Consider the following 20,864-nt stretch of genomic DNA (forward strand, 5'->3'; position numbering starts at 1 on the left):
AAGAGAAATAACAACAGTACTCCGTATTTACTATGTAACTTCAGTCTATGCTGTGCTACAAATCTTTAATCTAATGAGTCTCAAAACCACCTAAGTAGATATTTTACTTAGTAACAGAGATATCTGCATCTTAAATATCTCCAACCTCTAACAATTTCCTTTTCATAATTCTAAGGCTATGAATTTTCAAGGACGATTAAAGTTTCTCCATGGTCAAAACAAGAAAGGGAAGGATGGTGCTGCATTGTCCCCTCAGCTGGCATTGTTTGCAGTAGCTACTCCTCTACAACCACCTTCCATCCTTGAGATACGGACTAAGAACTTCATCTTCAGAACAAAACACAAACTGGATTTCACACCTACTGGCTGTGATGCAAAGTAAGTAAATTATTCAGCGTAGCATTCCCCTGTTTGCTGATGAGTTTCAAGTATGGGTTTAAAGTGTAAAGCTAGTTAATATTTCAGTCAATACTGAGTTAGAATCCTATGGTTTTTCTTTTCAGCTCTGATAGTACATAGAGAAGTAAAGTTTACTTGTTGTGCATTCTGGAATGGTTCATCTGGTTGAAGTCTGGTTTTAGAAATGATAGAACAAGTGTTTCTTTTTTGCTCTGGATATTCAGATAGATGTGAAATGCAGTTGAGATGTTGCTCACTACAAATTAAGTCCATTTTTTGTACCATGACTTTAACCTGGTTCCAAACACTACTTTTTTTCCTTTTTGAAAACTGGTAAAGCTATTTCATTGCTGGATTATCACAAGGTAACTGTGTATCAGCATAGCACAAAGCCCTCTAAGCTGTTTCCTTATGTAAAAGTCTTTCCATATTTCCTCCTTCTATTTTTGACTGATAATTAAGAATTTTCAGAGTCATTTCTGGTGGGATATTTTGTATGTCTCATACTTAGGGGATAACTTAGAGCTGAATTATTCAATATTATTTGCACTGATAAATCAATATATGCGTTCTCTAAATGAGACTTGCTAACAAAGTGTTAACCTTTTATTTTTCTCTCTTTTTATTTTCATTATACATCATTTGAAGCCTTCAATTTTTGTCATGTTTTATACTTCAGTTATCGTTCCTTTTCTTATTTTTTGCATTCCTTTCTACCTTTGGATCACCACACATCCCATTTCCTACTCTTTATTATTTCATTTTTTTCTACATCTTTCTTTGCATCTCATTGCACGCTCACAATTTTAAAGTTCTCCATCTCCCTGATCTGCAGTAAAGTATTGCATTTTATTCATTTTCAGTCCAGACAGCTATTGCCTGTACTTCTGTGACATGCATCTTGGAAAGCTTAAATACAAGTCCATGGCCCCAAACTATTCAGTAACAAAAGTGTGTAGTTCAGAGATGCACTTTACTTTTCAATAATTTTGGAAAACTACAAATAATAAACTCTACAAACAGTTTTGCATAATTAAATGTAGGCCCCTGCTTAATACTCTGTGCAAGAAGTAAAAATAGGTAAATGCTGTGAGATGAGACCTAGTAAAAAGTGTATTTCATTGAAACAAATGGGAGCTGGCTGTTGTAAAAGTATATGGTGAGCAGTACAGTCATTTGTTCAAAAGTTTGGGATTTAGGAGTCTAGCTGAACTGTAAGATACATCTTTTTTTAATGATCTAACAATTTTGCAAACCTGTTTCTAGTCACTGAAGCCAACTGGTAAAAGTTTTATGATTTGTTAACTGCATTTTTTATTAGAACACTCATGTTTCTGCATACAACTGATATTGCAGTGAAATGTAGGTAACATTTACGTCTAAAATGTTCTAGCCATAATTATCTTGCCTGGCATTTGTTCAATGAGATGGTTCATCAGCAATGTTGCAATCTTTTGTTGTTACCTTTCAGAGGAAAGATTGTCTTGGGATACACTGAAGCAGAGCTGTGTATGAGAGGAACAGGATACCAGTTCGTTCATGCAGCTGATATGCTTTATTGTGCTGAAAATCATGTCCGAAGTAAGCTCCATTCATTAAGAAAGGCTATGAAAAATCAAGTATTCACAGTAAAAAATGCAATGAAGTACTATTGACTTCTGTCATCATTTTACGTGATATTTTGCGCTTTGTAAGAAGTTCTACTCAATGAAAAGATATATTTAATATCCCTATCTAGAGCCTTTTTTGGTTGTAAATTTCAGTTTCTGTCACATTTTGCTTTTTTCCTTTTCTGCTCACCCTGATTTCTGCTATTTAGCAAGTTCGTTTGGGTGAAGGGAGTATTTCAAAGATTTCTTTCCTGTTAGGAAATAATACATTTTATTTCGATAGATGTATGATCTTTGTGATGAATTAATTTCTGAATTAGTGTACTAGTGTCTTATAAATTGATAAATAACTATTTGGCGGACTTCTTTATTTTGTTGTTAGGTATTTGTCTTTGGAAGGTATAAAAAATGTCTTCAGGAGATTTTGTTGCTTTTTCTCCTAGAAAGCTGTTTTGTTTCTTTAGTCCCCTTGTATTCAGGATGTTGTTGCCTGTATGTTGTGGATATCTTACAACTACTTGTAATTTTGGCTTTTGTTGCTTTTATTTTACCAGTAATTTAAAACAGACAAAGTGATTGATTGTCCTGTTGCACTAGAAGTACATTACTAGTGCTTTACAGAAATGGGTGACTGAGGATTTGAAATTGTGCTTTGCTCTGCAGAGTGGGATTACTTTTGTGACAAGCCCGATTTTCCTATTTTACTTCACTTGACAGTAAACAGTATGTTTACTCTTTAACTCTAGTGATGAAGACAGGTGAGAGTGGAATGACTGTCTTCAGGCTTCTAACCAAAGAAAATCGGTGGGCCTGGGTACAGGCAAATGCACGTCTTGTCTATAAAAATGGAAGACCGGATTACATCATTGCCACGCAAAGACCTCTTACGTGAGTCATCATTGTATAAAGCAGTGTTCTCCAGAAACTGAACGTTTTTCATTGATCTTGTTCACATTCAGAAAGTAGGTCTTCACTTTTAAGTAAGTGTCCTTTAAACCTGGAACTCTGAAAAGAAATCCTCCTTATTTCCTAACAAACACTGGAAGGAATTTTGGTATTTCAGCACTTGTAAGGCTTAGTTCTTGTTTATGTAGGAAATCTTTGATGTTTTTATTTCATATAAATAGCAAGAGTAGTACAAGTACCAAGTTATTCCATCTAAGGTACTTTTAATTCAGAATTCCCATTAGTAAAGATCAAAAAACTCAGCAGTAGTTACATGGAGGAAACCGCAAAAAATATATATGAAGAACTTTTGGTTGATGAATTGAATGCAGTATAGTAAAGAATTTAGGATTATAGGTAAAATAATTTTTCTGGAAGAGTTTGTAAAATGATGAAAATTAATGCTTTGTTGTTGAAGTATTCATTTACTTGCCATGTCAGGAAAAACACAGCACATGGAAAAAGGCTACTTGCGTTCATTTCAGCTACTAATGCACAGAAAATGGTGTATGCTATCTAGATTTAATTACAAATGTAATATGTAAAGGTCATATTACAGTCATAAGCTCCTTATTTCATAATCTCCCTTTTGGCTCACTGAGTCAAGTTGAGCTGGAATAGCTAGGAATTTGAAAAATGTCTCCCAATAGAATAATTTGTTTATTTTTTTATATTAATTCCAAGGGACAAAAAGTTTACTGTAACTGTTGAGTGCTGCAGTATTATGATAGATATATGATGTATTTTCAGAGATGAAGAAGGAGCAGAACATCTGCGGAAGCGTAACATGAAGTTGCCCTTCATGTTTGCTACTGGTGAGGCTGTGTTATATGAGGTAACCTTCCCCATGTCCAGCTTATCAGATGCCTCTCAGCCAAGGAGTAAAACCACCACAGGAAAAGGAGGCAAAACTACGTTACACGGGGATTCTGTGGATCCAAACTCCCTTCTAGGTGCCATGTTAAGGCAAGATGAGTCTGTGTATCTCTGTCCTCCAGCATCACACAAACTTTCCTTTGAGCGGAACTTCTTTACAGACAACAGGGGTGAACTGGGCGGTGTTGTTAGCAGTGACTGGACAGATAGTCTCCTGCCTACTGGAAGTCACAGTATTCTCAAGCAGGAACTAATGGAGTGTTCTCAGGACAGTAGTGTGCCACTTCCTGAAGACAGTGCCGCGCTCTTTCAAGATAACAAAACAAATGATTTGTACAGCATCATGAAAAGTCTGGGTATTGACTTTGAAGATCTGAAGTGTATTCAGCAGGATGAGGAGTTTTTTAAAACTGAATTATCTGGTATGGATGATATTGGGGACATCGACATAACTGATGAAATCCTGACTTATGTGCAGGATTCTTTAAATAAGTCAGACTTCTTATATTCGGGCTCTAACCAGCAGCAGCCCCTGGTCCAGAATGCCGGTTGCTTGGTACAGCAAGAATTAGATCAGCATCAAATTCATCAGCAACAGAAACAGCTCATGGAGCAGCAGCAACAACAGCAACAGCAACAGCTCTGTCAGAAAATGAAACATATGCAAGTCAATGGGATGTTCACAAATTGGAGCTCTGGCACCAGCATGCCTCTTTGCTCACAGCAGCAGCCCCAGCAATACACGTTCCCTGGCATGCAATCTGCTGCTGCTGAGTTTCCTTACAAATCAGAAGTAAACACTTCACCTTATGCATGTAGGCAAGAATTTGTTCCTTACAAGCAACCCACAACAATGATGCCACAGCTTTCTAACTTTTCCCAAATGGATTTCCCTGTAGCAGGTCTTGACAGATCAGCCTATTCTGCTTCTTCCAACTTGGAGGATTTCCTCAGTTGTTTGCAGCAGGTCCCTGACAATCTCGACTGTGGGATAAACTCGGAGTCGGTTATGCTGACCCCCCAAACATGTTATGCAGGTGCCGTTTCTATGTACCAGTGCACACAAGAAGCACAGCCAAACTGCATGGATCAAATGCAATATGATCCCATGATGGCAAATCAGCAAACATTGCTAAACAAGGTAAGGTAAACAGTATTGTCACGTTGCTTGTGTTCTGAATCACATTTTTAGTTCTTTGGGATGGCTGCTGGGATGCAGGGTTTGTTATAATTGAGGATGCAGGGTTTGTTATAATTGAGTCGCTGAGTTTGAAGCTGGTGGGTTATCATTGAGTGAATGTCCTTTTATTTTTTCATGAGTCTGAACTGAGTTGCATTTGATCAAGTTTTTATATATACATATCTGCATCCTGGTAGCTCTCTTTCATACTAGTGAACTGGTCTGAATGGTCATTTTCACAGAGGGAGCAAAGGAGAAGCAGGTTGGTCAAAACCTTGGAATTTATTTGTGTACATTTTTAGGGTACAGTTGTTAAGGCAGTTCGGGATTTTTTGCATAGCCATTGTTGAGGTCTTTTAATTTATACCCTTTATTTCTGTTAACAGTGCTTGAGTACAGAGGCACAGTTCTTTTTTTTTTTTTTCTTCTTCTTTACTCCAATGAGTTTATGTGGTAAACTAGTGATCCTCCTGTAAATGCTCCTCCATGTGTATAAGCATTTACTGAATTAAAATATTAATTGGTGTTTAACCTACGCAAGCCTTCAGTGAGGAATGCAAGTAGAACGTACCCAGTTTTTTGGTATGCATAATACAAGTACAAAACATACAGTTCTTAAAACTGTTTAACTCGGGGAAAAAATATAATTACAGAATTACATAAATTTAGCTAAAACAGTTCAGAAAATGTCTAAGGGCTGAAATGTCATGAGAGTACTTTGAGAAGCTGCAGGCACAGGCTTGCACATCACTTGAGTGTTTGTTGCAGAGCTGTGGCCGCTGTTATTAATCCAAGATAGTGCTTGATAACAGGGATGCAAAGCATTTCCAGGATCATCTAAGTTCACCCTTCAAAAAAAAAAAGATTCTTTTCCTAAGAGCTATGCTGATATAACTCATAGGTTTTGATCAGCCAGTACCTAAACTATTCCAAGTTTGGATAATGACAAAGACAGTAAATCTGACTAAGACAGTGTAAATACATTAAATTAATGCCTATTACTTTGTATTTGCTGTAATTCTGTACTGCTATAATAATGTTGCTTTTAACTTGGTTGTCGTAAAAACATGAACAAAGGCTACTTTAGTGAAAATTTAGTCTTAGAATGTTCAGTGGCTAATTCTGCTCATTGTGTTATAATGTACGCATGCTTTATGGATCTGGATATCATTGCATAAGCAAATGCCTAATGAAAAATTGACGGTACCTTTCTGCATGTCATCTCCTGTTTACCTCTGAAGAAAACTGCTGAACATTTGTCCAGATAGCTTAAAAGAGTCACACACTTCTTGACTAAGAAATTACTATTCTCCCTATGCTGTTTCTATTAGAGTGATCGTAGCCAGCTGACAGTTATCTCAGAGTCTTAACAGGTCCACAATTTAATTACAGATGGAGTGGTGGTGGTGGGCAAGAAGCTTCCTGTCCTAAAACAAATAGCATGGTCTTCTGCAACCCATACTGATACATACTGGTCAAATAAAACCAAAACAAAACAAAAAACCACCAAAAGAACCAAACCCACAAAAACAACAAAAGAAAAACAAAACAAAAAATCCCTACCATCTTGTGTATCCTTTTGTATCATACTGTACTTAGCTTTGACCTTTAGACTTATCTACCAGTTAACATTTCTTATGAGCTGAGCACATGGCAAGACTCTGCATGTTGTTGAGCAATGTTTTAATACAAAGGAACTTTGGTTTTATTTTGCCTAGAAGTATTGTTGGGTGCAGGGAAAGATAACCCAATGTTTATATATGCTTGCATTACAGGAATATCAGAGGAGATAGTAGAACTTTAAGCAAACTCATAGGAACTAGTAAGTTAGAAGTATAGCTGCTGCTCTCGAAGTTGTAGTGTCGTGAAGCATCATCTGTACCAAAACCATGATTACAAATAATATCTTTTTATATATTGTTAGTAGGGAGAATATATCACTACAGATGATAATAAAGTAAATTAGGTTTGACTTTACTGGCTACTGGTAAATGCAGTAAAGTAGATGAGTAAGCAGATAGCAGGTGTCACTATGTGAGCTGCAGCAGCACAGCCAGAGCAGGGCTGGGCGTACTGGGGGGCTGTCTGCCCTGCTGGTGTCACCTGCAGGCTGGACAGTGGGTGGCCTTCAGATGCACCAGTGTAGGTTGCTGTCCTTTTGTCAGCCTCCTAACTCCCTCTGGTTTCTACACAAAAAGACAGTGGGATTAGAAAGTCTGTTTTGATCATCTGCCTTCACCTTCTGCCTAACTTGTAATTAACCCGTGGTACCAAAAGTAACTTTTTCTTTGAACTCATGCATTTGCATTAGGGAAATAATCCATGTAGTCTCAATCACTTGAAATCTTTTAGTGGGCAGAAAGGTCTTTAAACTGATGTCTTGTTTAAGGTCAGCGTTCCTTTACTAAAAAGGAGAAAATATGGTAACATGCAGAGTTAGAAATTTTATTTTAATGATTGTGCTTCTCCTGTTAGCGTTGGAGTAATCTTCTGATTCCAGAAGTTATCCTAGCTTATGTTATCCTATCTTTCTTTGTGAGCACGGCATCTTGGATTTAAAGTGTAATTCACGTCACTGTAGTCTGGTCATTAAGAATTTAAAAAAACAACTCTATGTTTTATCAAATTTCCATGTTTGCCCAGCAGGAAGAAAAGAACTTACCACAAAACCAGCCTATTTTGATAGACGAATGAGTGAATGTATACTGTATGTTTTAAGGAAAACTTTGAGTGAATGAATGAATACTCCCAAAGAGATGATGGAAATGTTTAAAATATTTTGGTTTATTTTCTTTGCATGATCGAATGGAGTATTTTGTTAATTTTTTTTATTTATTTATTTATTTTTCCATAGCATGACAGGAAGCATTACATCAGATGGTTAAAATAATCCTATGAACAATTATGTCAAGTCTGATGAAAACCATTCATTGCTCTTATTTGGTGTTGTCAGTATGAAGACCATTTGTTAGAAAGCCCACCCTGTGATAGCTCAGCCTGTGGGTTGAATGCAGTACATTTCAGTGAACAAATAGGACTGAATATGCATTCCTGGAAGAACTGTAAATCTAGTTCCCACTGCAGACATGAAGCCATGAAATAGGTTGCTTTTAAATGTAACAGCTGCATTTGGAATTTAGAAATACTCAGACTTTGCTTTCTACAAACAGAAATTATGTTATGTTTTAGAAAATGATAATATTTCTTTCCTTCAGCTGGAGCAAGACTCCATGACTTCAGCAAGGATAGGCTTCACTGATGATTAAGCCCCTACTTTAATGCAAAGTTTTAAAGCCATTGATTGTATTTCAAGATGGGCTTATCCATTCTGTTCATTCAGGCAGATTCTAAAAAAATAAATGCATCAGTTTTCCATACTAACCATTTATCTTCTATCTTTTTTTTTTTTTTCCCCACCAGTTCCAAAATGGTTTCAATGGAGGAAATGTAAATGAAGCATATCCATCTCAGTTAGATGTGATAAGTAATTCACAGACTGCCACACATCTTCAACCTGTTCATCATCAAACGGAGCCCAGATCCTTCCCAGATTTGGCATCTAGTGGATTTATGTAATTCAGATCTAGAGCTCCATCTGTGATTTTGTCTGGTTATCAGGCTGCTCTGAGGAAAAGCTTGATAAGTCTGTCTTTCAGCATCGGACTTCAACAGCTAAATTAGATTTTGAAAAACTGAGGTTGATTGCACTATGTATTGGTGGATATGTAATCCAAGACCCTATCTTTTTAGGATGGCAGGTGGAATTAAAACTCTTGACTTAAAAGTATGCACGTGCTGTTTTCCATCAGACTGACTATGTCATTGTGGTATGGATTACATATGTACTAAAGATTATGTCATGCTATACAACATAAGGCAAATGGTTTTGTTATTTAGAAAAATAATTGGGCACTTTACAAATAGCATCATTGGCACAAGGAAGATAATATCACACTTAGATTATTTCCAGACTTCATGTAAAATAAAATAAAAAATAAAATATAAAAAAATTAAAAGCTCTGAATTCATGAGAATCGAAAGCACTTAATTTAATGCATACTAAGCTCTTTAATCACTTATTTTATAAGTAAATCCTTTTGTTTTAAGTCTCCATTTCTAGCACTTTAATAGAAGGCTTAATACAAGGATATGATATGCAACTTCAGGTTTTCTATGAAACAGATCCCTTGCATTCCTCCTTTTTGTCAACCTTAAGTGCCTCACAGTTTAGCTACCTTGTTTCTGACAAGAGCTTATCTTAGCAAAACTCACTATAGATGTCATCCATATTCTGTGAACCTTTATCTAACATCTACAGTGCTACTGGTTGTATCCTTTTGTCCCCCCCAAAGACAATTTATTTAGAGTATGACTTAATTCTTTATCTATGGATTTGTTACGCTATGATCAGGAGCTATTAATGTTCTGAATTTAGTTCATCAAAAGAATTTTGGTTTGTTCTCTACTGCTTTTCTGCTTTCTTCAGGTAATACAGGGTATGTTAAAAAAGCAGATTTTGCTGAGGGGGAAGAGCAGTTCCTCAGGATTAGTTTTAGATCATTAATGTTGAAAAACATGTGCCTTATCTTGTGTTAAAACACTCATAATGTTCTTTAGAAATAATACAAGGCTGCTCTATGCAAATACTTTCATTAAAATGGATATTGAAAAGATTTGCATTTTAAATAAGGGGGAAAGGAGTCTAGATAACAAGTGGTATTGACACTTCGGCTGCAGGTTTCAATGTTCATAGTGGGGAAGGGGTCAGTTTGGGTTTAAGTTTTATTCCTAGCAACTTGCACTGCAACGGACTGAGAGGCTATTCTTTTAATGTATGTTGGATCCACTTTAAGAGCTTCGTGCAAAAACTGGGAAAGGAAACAAAAAGTCATTAGAGAAATTCTGCTTTTAATTGGTTTTCAGGAGGTTTAAAACAAACAAACAAACAAAAAAAACACCAAAAAAGCATCATTTTGGTTTTTGGTTTTTGTTTTTTTCCCGAGAGAATTTTTAGACACCAATGTTTGGTGAAAAATAATAGTCTACATGAAAATACAGAAGTGTGTATATGTTCAAAATATTTCATACTCTTGCGTGTTGTATAGTTCATATATAATAAAATGTCTTTGTAAAATATTTTAAACCAGTTAATTTTAAATGTTACATCATTACATCTTAAGAATAATTTTATTGCATTTGTTATATAGAATATAAAGTGGCAATGTAGCCAGCTTAAAGCAGGCAAAAGTAAATAGGCTCCCTCCAGATGGTTGTTAACGTTTAATACAAAGACAATCAATTTGAATTGGAATGCTTTCTTTGATGAAACATACTTTCTGTATGGGAGAGCATATCTTCCATTCTGGGATATTACATGCTAGGCCAAACTTAATTTAGTTACAGCTTCTCAGATGACTCACTTCAGTTCTTTTAAGTGAAATTACTATATATGAAAGGGACATTAAAGAGTCGGTTATTATTCAGGAAAAGCCCATAATAAGATTGTGGGTTATAATACAAGGTTGCTCTTTAAAAAACAAACAAGCAGCAATGTTTCAGACTTTGTTTTCAGCACAAGATATCACTAACAGATTAGATTAACATAATTTGAGTTACTTGGTCACCCTGTCATTTTTTTATGCAAGATCTTGCTTTAAACCAATATATAAAATGTCTTCCATATCTAGTTAGTGTATCATGTTTTAATTTGAACTTGAAAATTAGAAGAAAATGCTGTAAGACAAGAAGGTTTAAAGGGATGATATGTTTTACATCTTACAAACCAGTATATATCCTCTTTATTACATTAGTTTAACCAAATACATGTTGTCCTATCACTAAGTGCCAAGGATGCAGTGCTACAATTGTGCTGCCCTACTTACTGTAAACAAATTAGTTGTTTGTATGAATATCAGCTTATTTTGTGCATTATCTTATGTGTGCAACATTGTCTGCATTAGTGCACTCTTGATCTGCACCAAACTGTACCTACAGTGCACAGGTGTTTCTAAATTGGATCTTAGTCCTTCAGGTCTGTTATGAGTAAGATATTACAGTGTTAGACAGTATTACTATCCATTTTTGTACAAGTTTTCCTAGCTCATTTTTCTTTCCAGGTCTTATCTTTCATCTGCTACGCCTGCACATACCATGCAATACATCTTTTGCATTAAGGTATGATTTTGTAGTGCTGTTGCTGATCTTCAATAACGTTTGTAAGGCATAATATGTGGTAATAAAATAATCACTTGAATGTAGCGGAAATGTATGTTCTTTTACTGAAAAATGTTTGATTTCAGCAGTATATGAAAAGATACATTATGATGCAGTTACTAATATTTTTGGAAACTTGTCATCTAATAGTTAATGAAACTATTGTTATTTATGTCACTGTGGACTTTGCACTTCTGAATATTAGATGCAAATACAATGTACATATTTTAGAGTAATGAACAAGTGTGTATTAGCCCATGGAATTAGTATTTTCCTTTTATACTTGCATGAAAATGGGTTTATTAATAAACATTGTAAATAGTAAGCCACAATTAGCAGTTGAAAGGCTTCTATATTCGTTGCTTAGTGAACAGCAAATTTGCAGTTCTGGCAGGGTTAGACCTCTGCATCGATGTCGCAAAGAAATAAGGTAAGCATTTTCTGTTTTGAGATCGGTTGGTGACCAATTCATTGTTTATGTAATAAGTACGGATTTCTAAGTTATGAGAACAATTCACTTGATTTCTAATTACTGATATTGCTCTTTAAGGTATGGTATGTTGACTTTGTGTGATAATCTTTTAAAATGAATTACAACTCTAAAGCAGATATTTCACTGTAATTCCCTCTGCAGTTACCAAACTTAAAATTCTTTAGTTTGGTGACCTAACGGACAAGACATTAAGTGGCTGCAAATATGCTATTATCTTATAAGGTATTAAGACACACATCTTATCTGTGAACAATGCACATAAGCTGTCTCATTTACTCTTCTTTCACAGCACTAAAAAAAAAAAAACAAAAAACAAAAAAAACCCAAGCTAAAATATTATTTAAGAAGGCTCTGCAAGTCTATTAAGTAACATCTGGGAATAATCAATCAATAATGTGAACCACACAAACCATCCTTTTCATAGTCTGTTTTATTTGTTAAAGAAAAATCTTCAAGCCACATGGTCAGCCTGTTCCCAGAAATGTAAAACCTTGCTGTCCACTTCTCTTTGAATGAGGAAGATATTTTCTGTACTTAGCCACTTTCTTTTCATTATGCAATTCTATTTCTGATTCACTATGAAAGATAACGGTGGTTCAGAACCGTCAATATTTCGCTTTATCATAAGCTGAGGTGGTTTGTTGGTGGAAGTCATTACCTTATTTGAGGCTCTATAGGAGAAAGGCTTTCCCAAGTAGTTCTTATGGAGATGAAATGCTTTTTCCTAGTGAGGAACTGCATTTCCTGCTCACACATTTAAACTATGAACTACTTCATTCGTAGATATTTTATGCACCTGTGGAAGGTCTCTCAGCTGGCTTACTGGATTAAATTGCCATCTATGATAAAAGCTCAATTTCAATTTTTTAATATTTTTATTCTGCTGGTTGATTAAATGGACAGATTCTCTTCCTACTTAGGTCCTTCTATGTAGGCTATTGCTTCATAAATGATGCTAAATCAAAACAGCTTTATTCATCCAGGATATAAGCTGGAGTTGAATTCTAATTATTAAATTCTACCTGTTGTAGAATCCACTCTATCTGAACATTTAATAATTTTCAGCATGACACACTGTCTACTTTTTCCCTGCTATTTCATTTGCTCCTTTGAAAACTATTCTCTTTGGCTGTTTACCATGGAATCTTAGCCAGGTCTCAAGGAAAAAAAGTACTTATTGTTACTCTCAAACAAGTACTGGTGCATTGCTTCAGTGGTGAACTTGTATTTTATAAATCCCCTTATCTCATAAAGTTGATTCTCATGTTAGATAGCGAGGCATCAACATTTAAGTGCAAAATATTCAAAGATTCAACCTACAGTGTGGAATCAAAGAAATCAGCCTATGAGATCATGAAGAGCATTCTCCTATTATAACTTTCTAATCAACATCTGGCTGACACTGAACAATATACAACATTCTAAAGTAGCCAGTATCTGAGAAAGTCATGTTCCTCAACAATACAGTCACTGTGGTGGTTATAACTTATGCAGAAGCCTAGAGAGTCGTATTTTCTCTCAAATCCAGCTTGGCTGCAAACAGAAGTGCAAGCAGTATTCAGAAACTGCAAGCTAAACCAGATTTTGTGCAGCAATATTAAGGTTGTTTGTGCTCATGACTGTCTCGATGTCTAAGATACATGCAAACAAAATCATGAGATAAATATTCTCATAAGAACAGGAAAGGAAGCATAAGAACAGATATTAGAAGCAATTGAAGTGTTTTGTACTGCATAAAATATTAAATATTACAACTCCTTCTGTATTTATGGAAAGACAAATGAGAAGAAGAAAAATATCCTCCTTTTCTACCACTTACTAGTTATGGGGGTGAAGGGTTCCCTCTTCACCTGGTAAAGTGGGCATGTGTTCTGTGGTAGGTGGTCTGAGCCAGAGATGCTTGTCCCTTGCTATTAAAAGTAAGAGCTAAATTAGAAGAAACTATTGAATTTCTTTCTTGACACTGGTCGGTGAAGGTTAAATAGGGAAAAGCAGAAAGCAAGAGGATGACCTCATCTGTAATGTACTTGAAATATATCTGAGGGTATTTATATCCATTTCTAATTTCTGAATCATGTGGAAAGATCCACATTTTTTGTAATAGCAAAATTTAAATCTTCAAAGTCTCTGCTCAGCTGCCAACTACCTCAATTCTTCTGTAGCTATTCAGATCCTGGCAACACTGAACTGCTTGGCTATCAAGCCCTTGAGAGGTTGCACACCAGGTGTTTCCTGCATCTCTGTGGGGCCCACCAATAAGTGGTTTCAGAACATACTGAACTAATGTATCTAAAAGAAGCCAGAAAGAAAGTCTTCTGTCAAAATGAACTCATTGACAAGCAAAAGACACAAATCAGCTCCCTCCTCTGCCTCATTTGGCAATATGAATGAAATCAAGATCTCTAAAGCGGTTCATAAAATATCCTGAAATGAAACAAACTCCCTTGTTTAAAATAAAAAATCTTCCACTTTTAAACAAATAGTTCACAAATAACTAAGAGGGGTCAAGAGATGGATCCATAAGTCTAGTAGATAGGGTATCCACTAAGGACAGCTGGGTTCTTTAGCAGAAGGTGCTGAATATCCAGGGCAGTTTGTGGACCAGCAATTAGGGTACTTACTTGCTCTTTACCAGCATCATCTTTCTTGTTTTCTGGAGGGGAGATGTTTCGTCGCTTCTCAATTGAGATTTAAAAGTAAAATAATAATTAAAAAAAAATAAGAAGAACCTGACTTTCATGCTTATGCATCTACAATAGATGGAAGGTCTCTGCTGCTGAAGGAAACATGTTAGAGATGGTCTTAGCAGAGAGATTAAGAGATTATTCTCTTCAACTCTCCTTGCTTGTGTATATGGTTTTAAAGCATGTATTTTCCGAGTTCTCACTAACATTATTATAATCAATATATGTATTCCCCCCCCCCCCCCCCAACCCCCCCCCCCCCCCCCGCAGAAGGTGTTGGTTGCTGTTCCAGACTAGAAATGGAACTGTAGAGAAGAGGGTGACTTACCTGTAGGTCTTCAAATACAGCTAGTCACAGTTTCCCATTGTCACGAATCATTATGAAAACCAGGATTGTCCTTTGCTTTCATAGTAAGTAAAGTCCATAGAATAGTAAGTCCATAGAATTACTGGAAAAAATGGTGCAGCATTGATGCATCCATGGTGGGTGGCAGGTCTGTTGCTGTGTAACATGCACACACACCAAGGGATGAACATAGAAGGCACATGAGCATGTGCCAAAGAATATTTTAATAACACTGGCATCTAATCAAGCCTTTGAAAGCTAACAAGAGCCTGTGCCACGTCATGCAATTGTAAAGAAGTTTCTGCCCCAAGATTCAGATCTGAACTTAAAATCTGCACATAAACATGTATGCATGTAGCTTTATGGCTCAAGTCTACTTTCAAAGCCTCAGTAGTTCTTAAGAAAATAAACAGAAGAAAATTCTGAGGCAAAGAAAAAATGTTGCTAACTTAGCACTGTAATTTTAATCTTGCCAGGTAAAATAACAATGGCAGCAACTTAAGGCCAAGAATATTATTGTTAAGGGGAAATATGGAAATAATCAGTTAAAGGAATGTGAATAAACCTCATTAATGTACTTCTAAAGTCAAACTTTTCCACTCAAATGTAACTGAGTGAAGTCACGTTCATCAAGATGGTTCCATTCCCTCTGTGTTTTGGAAACATCCAAAAACAGCATTTAAAGTGTTTTTCTGCTAAAGACGGGAAAGATGCAGACTTTCAGATTCAGCTGTGACTTCAAAACTTGTGGAAGTTCAAAGTGCTTTGAAGTCAGCATGTCGGTTGTTCTCTAGTAATAAAATGTGGACCAAATTGAAACATGTGGCAAAAGACCCAGATCCGAGTGGATGCGCCCCAGGAACATTTTTCAGTGCTTTTATTTATTTTTAGAAGTGGGATATTTGTGTAGTAATGGTCACGCCTGTTTGCTTACTTTTGGATGTCATGTAAACATTGCCTAGAAGCTGCTCTAAAAGATGCTAACAGAACAACTTAAACCCATCATTTAGTTGCTGCAAGTGCAGTTTGTAGCCTCTGATGCTCCTTAGTTAAGAGGCTTTTGCAGGAATGATTGTAACAGTTCTTCAGGTGGCATTGGCATGCAGTGCCTCTATGGCCTAGTAGTTTGGTTTCCTTTTGGGGCCTGCACAATGGGAGCTGCTTCACAGGCAGAGCAATTGCTTGTTTCTCAGGGAAAAAGGTGATCGGTCTCCTCCCAAAATGCTGCTTACAAGGTGGAAGAATAAGGGCAGGCAGGGCCCAGAAGTGCTGTTGAAGTTCTTTACCCCTTAACAGGAACTGCAGAAAGATCCCTATCGTGACGTGCACCTTGCCACGGAACCCTGAGCTGGCTGCAGGCTCTTAGACCGGGCTTGTCTGAGACAGTCATGGGAAAGCGGTGACTCCCTTTTACACAACAGCCTTGTAGCCATGGTATGGCTCCTCCTGCCAGGGCTGGGCTGGTTGCAAGCTGTACTCACAATGCAGAGCATTACAACAAGAACTTCAGTTGAGCTCACAGCCAGGAAATTGGGATAACTGATCTATACGTGTTGATGCTCAAAATGAGCTGCCTTGTCTCCTTGCAAACACGGATCAGTTAACAGTTTTGTATTTTCTTTTTTAAAGGGGGTGGGGGTGAAGGGAGAAGATTCCAGTGAGTTGGGTAAACAGGATGATTTATAACACCAAATGCCTAAAGCAAATACCAATCTATTTTAGAGTCTGTTTTCCTCCAGTGAAGCAACTGTTGGGTCAGCTCTTGTCCACTTTGCAGCCTTCAGTTCATTAAGCCCCCTGGGGGACGTGACCAGTTTGCACAGCTGCTGGGTTTGTGTTCCTACTATTTCCAGTTTTGCCATGCTTTAATACCACTGTACTTCAGCACTTTGTTGAGTGACCATCACTACTGCAGCTCAGAGCAGGCATCGACAAAAACAAAGGCATCTAATGTACAAATTTGCATGTTAGCTTCAACAGCTTTTCCTACTTTGCGGTATGCAGGGAGTTTCTATGTTCACTTTAGTGGGTTGCTTGTTTTAGGCATTGGCTCAGCCTTACAGCAGAGCTGGAACATGGGACAACTCTCCTGAGCCACCACTCTTCCCCTCTGCCCCCTTTGTGGTGGGTGCAGAGGCCTCACCCTGGTGCCAGACTCAGGGCTGTGATAGCTGAGCGCTCCAGCTGCTTCTGAGTCAGACCTTCCCCTAGAGCAGTCTTTCTCAACTTCAGTCTTTGTGCAGTTAATTCTTCTGCCCAGGAGGAATGAAGACAATGCCAGCGCTGAGAGGTAGGCAGCAGTTTCCTGGCTAAGGCAAACACCCTGACAAGTCTTGCAGCCCACTCATGTTCCCTTAGAGGAGTGGAGCTTCTACAAACTGCTTCCACCCATCGCCTCTTTGAAGCCTTTTATACCTTCCAAGTTGTAACCCAAAATTTGAGAAACACTACTCTAAAAATAGCATGCAACAAATGATGAAGGGCCCCCTTCCATCCCTCAAGAGCCAGTATTTGACCTTTCCTTTACCATACTGTATTTTTAGTAGTATAATTTCAGATACAATTACCTACACTCAGCTTCTGAAATCATGCATGAAGTCCTTTTTCAGAGTTGTATTAACAGCTAGCTGCTCAGCTTACTGGAATTAGAAACCAGATATGTTGTTTTATTTACAATATAAAATCAGACTGTGGTTTTGGTGTGGATTGTTATAATACAGAGAAAAGGTCCCTTTGGTGTTCTTTAATTTATGACACGCTGTAAAACGTCCAGGCAGATTTTACCTAGTAGCATGAATAGGAAAAATAGTAACTCTTGGCTTTAGATTAAAAAACTCTCACCCTCTGTGAATGTATTTTGAGATCCTGAACATTTGGGAGCGAATCAGCCACTTATCTGTTCCCAGGATCGTGCTCATTTGTAACCACAGTGCAGGCTCTGTGGCTTTTAAGGCTTTTAAGGTTGTTTTTTTTGGTTTTTTTTTTTGGTTGTTAGTTAGTCCGCCTAAATAAAATCATTCATATCTGATGAATGTCAGTACAGTGCCATTAAGATCACATTAAAGAGATCTTAAGGCCAGCATTTTTGGCCTTGCAGGATGAATTGCATCCTGTTCTGATTTTACTGATTCTTAACGTCTCAAAGCCTGCTTTTTAGGCACACTGGAAGCTAAAAATAGTCAAGCACTGTGAACTGCAACTACATTGTGCTCATTACCCTGAGCATGTATTCTTGTCATCCTTCTGCTGGAGTGTTTCCTGGTGAGCCGCATAAAACAAGTTAGGACCTGTGTCTTTCTATGGCTTGTGATAAGGCTGTTGAATCTGTCCTTATCAGTCCTGAAACTTAAAAGCTGCTATTTCACATTACAGCCATGTGTGGAAGTACATCACCTGACTGACTTTAACCAACTGTAGCTGTAAACATAAATACTGCAGGAAAATCACAGAATGATACAAAGGCCTCTTACATCATCTCTCTCCTCTCCCTCACTGACAGAGCAGGATTCCTCACTGGTGTGCAAGAGCCTCATCAGACTGATTACAGCTGCTCTGGTAAACCCTCTCCAATGATGAGAGAGGCCAGAGAGAACTGATACAAGTTCTGCATGAAAAATGTTTTCCCTCCATTCAGCATCTCTTTTCTCGCTCTTCACTTCTTCCTAATTCATCTCCTTACGTTATTGTCTCTCTGTATGAAAGCATCTTCCTCCAAAAAAAGTCCTCAGTCCTTTCCTTTTTTATCATTGTGCTTCTGAGACATTTTAACTTTATCAAGGATTTCCTTCCACCACCCCAAAACTGAATATAGTCCATTACATCAGTGCTGGATGAAGAAACGTTACTTGAATCATTTGTTCACCATATTAGATACATACATACATGGGAAAAACTCTTGCTTCTTCTTTATATAAGGAAATTTCTTATGCATGCCAGATTTGCATTGGTTTGCTAACTTATGTCAAATGTTCTCTCCAGTGTCTCACTCTCCATGTCTGAGAATTCTTTGTTTTCTTCATACTTTGCGATAAAAGCATACTCAGAGAAACTTAGCTCAGTGATCGCTAAAAGAGGTGACAGCCTGCATTTCTTAGATGATGAAGTTAAAAAAGGAGAACTGTTCTGACAGAAGGAGATGCAGCAGGGAGTTTTTAGATAAAACTGTGAAGGAAAGATAGACCAAAATATTAAGTGATGTTTGGGGAATGCTATGAAATCCAGTGATGGCCCCTTGGGTGTCAGTGGGAGGTGCGAACGCGTTGGGCACTCAGAGCTCAGCTGAGCTGGTTTTACTCTGGGAACAGCCTATGTGACTTAATGGATTTCTCCCATCTTTAATTCATGACTGTGCTTAGTCCATGACTGAGGCCTTTCATTCTATGGGAAAAGGGTTTGTGTACAACCCAGGAGGGGATGCTTGCCTGTGTATGTGTTTCAAACAGCTCCTTGTTGCCTGCCAAATTGCTTTCTCTTTTTGGTTTCAAGTACTTTTGAAGGTCATACAAAACCTTTGGAAGCAACTCACCAAATTGTTTCAAAATGAATCCAGAGATTCTGGAAGGGGGAAGTGTTTACTCCCCAGCTGACAGCCTGCGTGTGTCATATCTAGGCCTGCAGTGGGTGTTCACTGCTATCATCAGCGTGCTCTCAGAGCAGCTGAGCATACATCTTCCTTTCTCCTGACATTGCTTTATCTCACTGAACTTGACAAACTGCAGCATAAATTTCTCTCAGATCCCTTACAGAAATTCCATGTAAAGCTTTTATTTGCTGCTTCAAAATATTTCTGGCGCTGTTTGTGGAATCCTTTTTGTTTATGGGAAAAAGGAAAAAAAAAAAAAAAAAAAAAAAAAGACAAAAAACATAGTGTACATTTACCCACTGGTTCTCTGTCTTCCTCTGCATTCCTGCTGGTGTCCTTACCCTGACTGCTCCTGCTCACCTGGAGGCCCAGTCACGGTGGATTTAGTTCAGCTTGCAAAGTAAGAAAATTAACTTGTCTGAAGGTGACAGGTGGATTTAGAAGCGGCCTACCTTACTTAGGAACAGTGTGCCTCAGGAAAGAGATCGCTCGTGACTATCCATGTAGAAAAATGCAGACCATATTTGTAAAAATAACTGCACTCTCCACAGGCACCTAAAAGGGTCCTGGCAGTTGCTGGCTCTGACTCCTTTTCGGGTCTCCTATTTTGCTCCTGTTCCAGCAGTGATGGTCATTGCTTTGAATATGGAGATGACAATTGTTCGTGTAAAACAGAGAAAAGCTCCTATGCCTGTTTTAAGCGTGATTATGGAATGAGATTGGAAAACAGTTTTATTTATTTATATTGATATATTTTTCTGACTGAGGCTACAACCTTTATGGCACCAAAGCAAAGAAGATAGAAAATAATACGGTGGAACCAAAACAGAGCAAAATAGAGTTTCATTTCAGGCCTCCCACCTCTTAGTCCATTAGGTATTTTTCCAAACTGGTTATTTACCACCTGGTATGGCTGATGCAATAGAAAGAATTACTCACGTTGTTTTCCAAACACCTTTGGAGGCTTATCTTTTCTACAGATGGAGAAAACAGCTTTTGTGGTTTTCCTTTTATTTATTTATTTATTTTTTTCCTCAGCCACTCAGCATCTTCTCAACATCTGTATGGTTTTGCAGAACATAATCCCAGCCCTTCACTAAGAAATTGAAACCTCTGCTGTTTTAGCAATCTACTAGCACGGCCTTGCTGGTATGCATCTATTCCTTCTTGCTCAGCGATAATGTCATCATCCATTTGACTCTTAACTCTGAGGAATGGAGTGTGACTATTTGAAATAATTCAGGGTTGCAAAGGGAAAGATCTGTTACTGCATGTAATGCTAGATGTAGCTTTCTTCTGTATGTTATGGAATACTAAGATCGTGACTAAAGCATGAGATGGAGATCAGCCATTTCATTACTCAGGATATATATAGTTAGTGGTTACACAAATAAACCCTGAAATTCTGAAATGAATAATTTTATCTCCCTGCCCAGTTCAATGCATGACACTCTAGGAGATATTCAGGTACCTAACTGCAGTGACATTTTAGATGCTTTGGGCCATCCAAGGCATCTACATAAGCATTTCACAGCA

The 20,864-nt window shown here is 37.5% G+C and overlaps 1 protein-coding gene across 1 annotated transcript in view; it reads left to right on the top strand.

Moving 5' to 3' along the window:
• The window catches only part of AHR (aryl hydrocarbon receptor), a 57,127-nt gene extending 48,134 nt beyond the window's left edge, over positions 1-8,993 (top strand). The window contains 5 exon segments of the mRNA NM_001323184.1: positions 176-378; positions 1,871-1,980; positions 2,756-2,897; positions 3,705-4,971; positions 8,431-8,993. Of these exon segments, the coding sequence (NP_001310113.1) occupies positions 176-378; positions 1,871-1,980; positions 2,756-2,897; positions 3,705-4,971; positions 8,431-8,586 (1,878 nt within the window). The 3' untranslated portion in view covers positions 8,587-8,993.
• Positions 8,994-20,864: the final 11,871 nt, after the last annotated feature.

Source organism: Coturnix japonica, chromosome 2, assembly GCF_001577835.2.
Source record: "Coturnix japonica isolate 7356 chromosome 2, Coturnix japonica 2.1, whole genome shotgun sequence".
Classification (NCBI taxonomy): domain Eukaryota; kingdom Metazoa; phylum Chordata; class Aves; order Galliformes; family Phasianidae; genus Coturnix; species Coturnix japonica.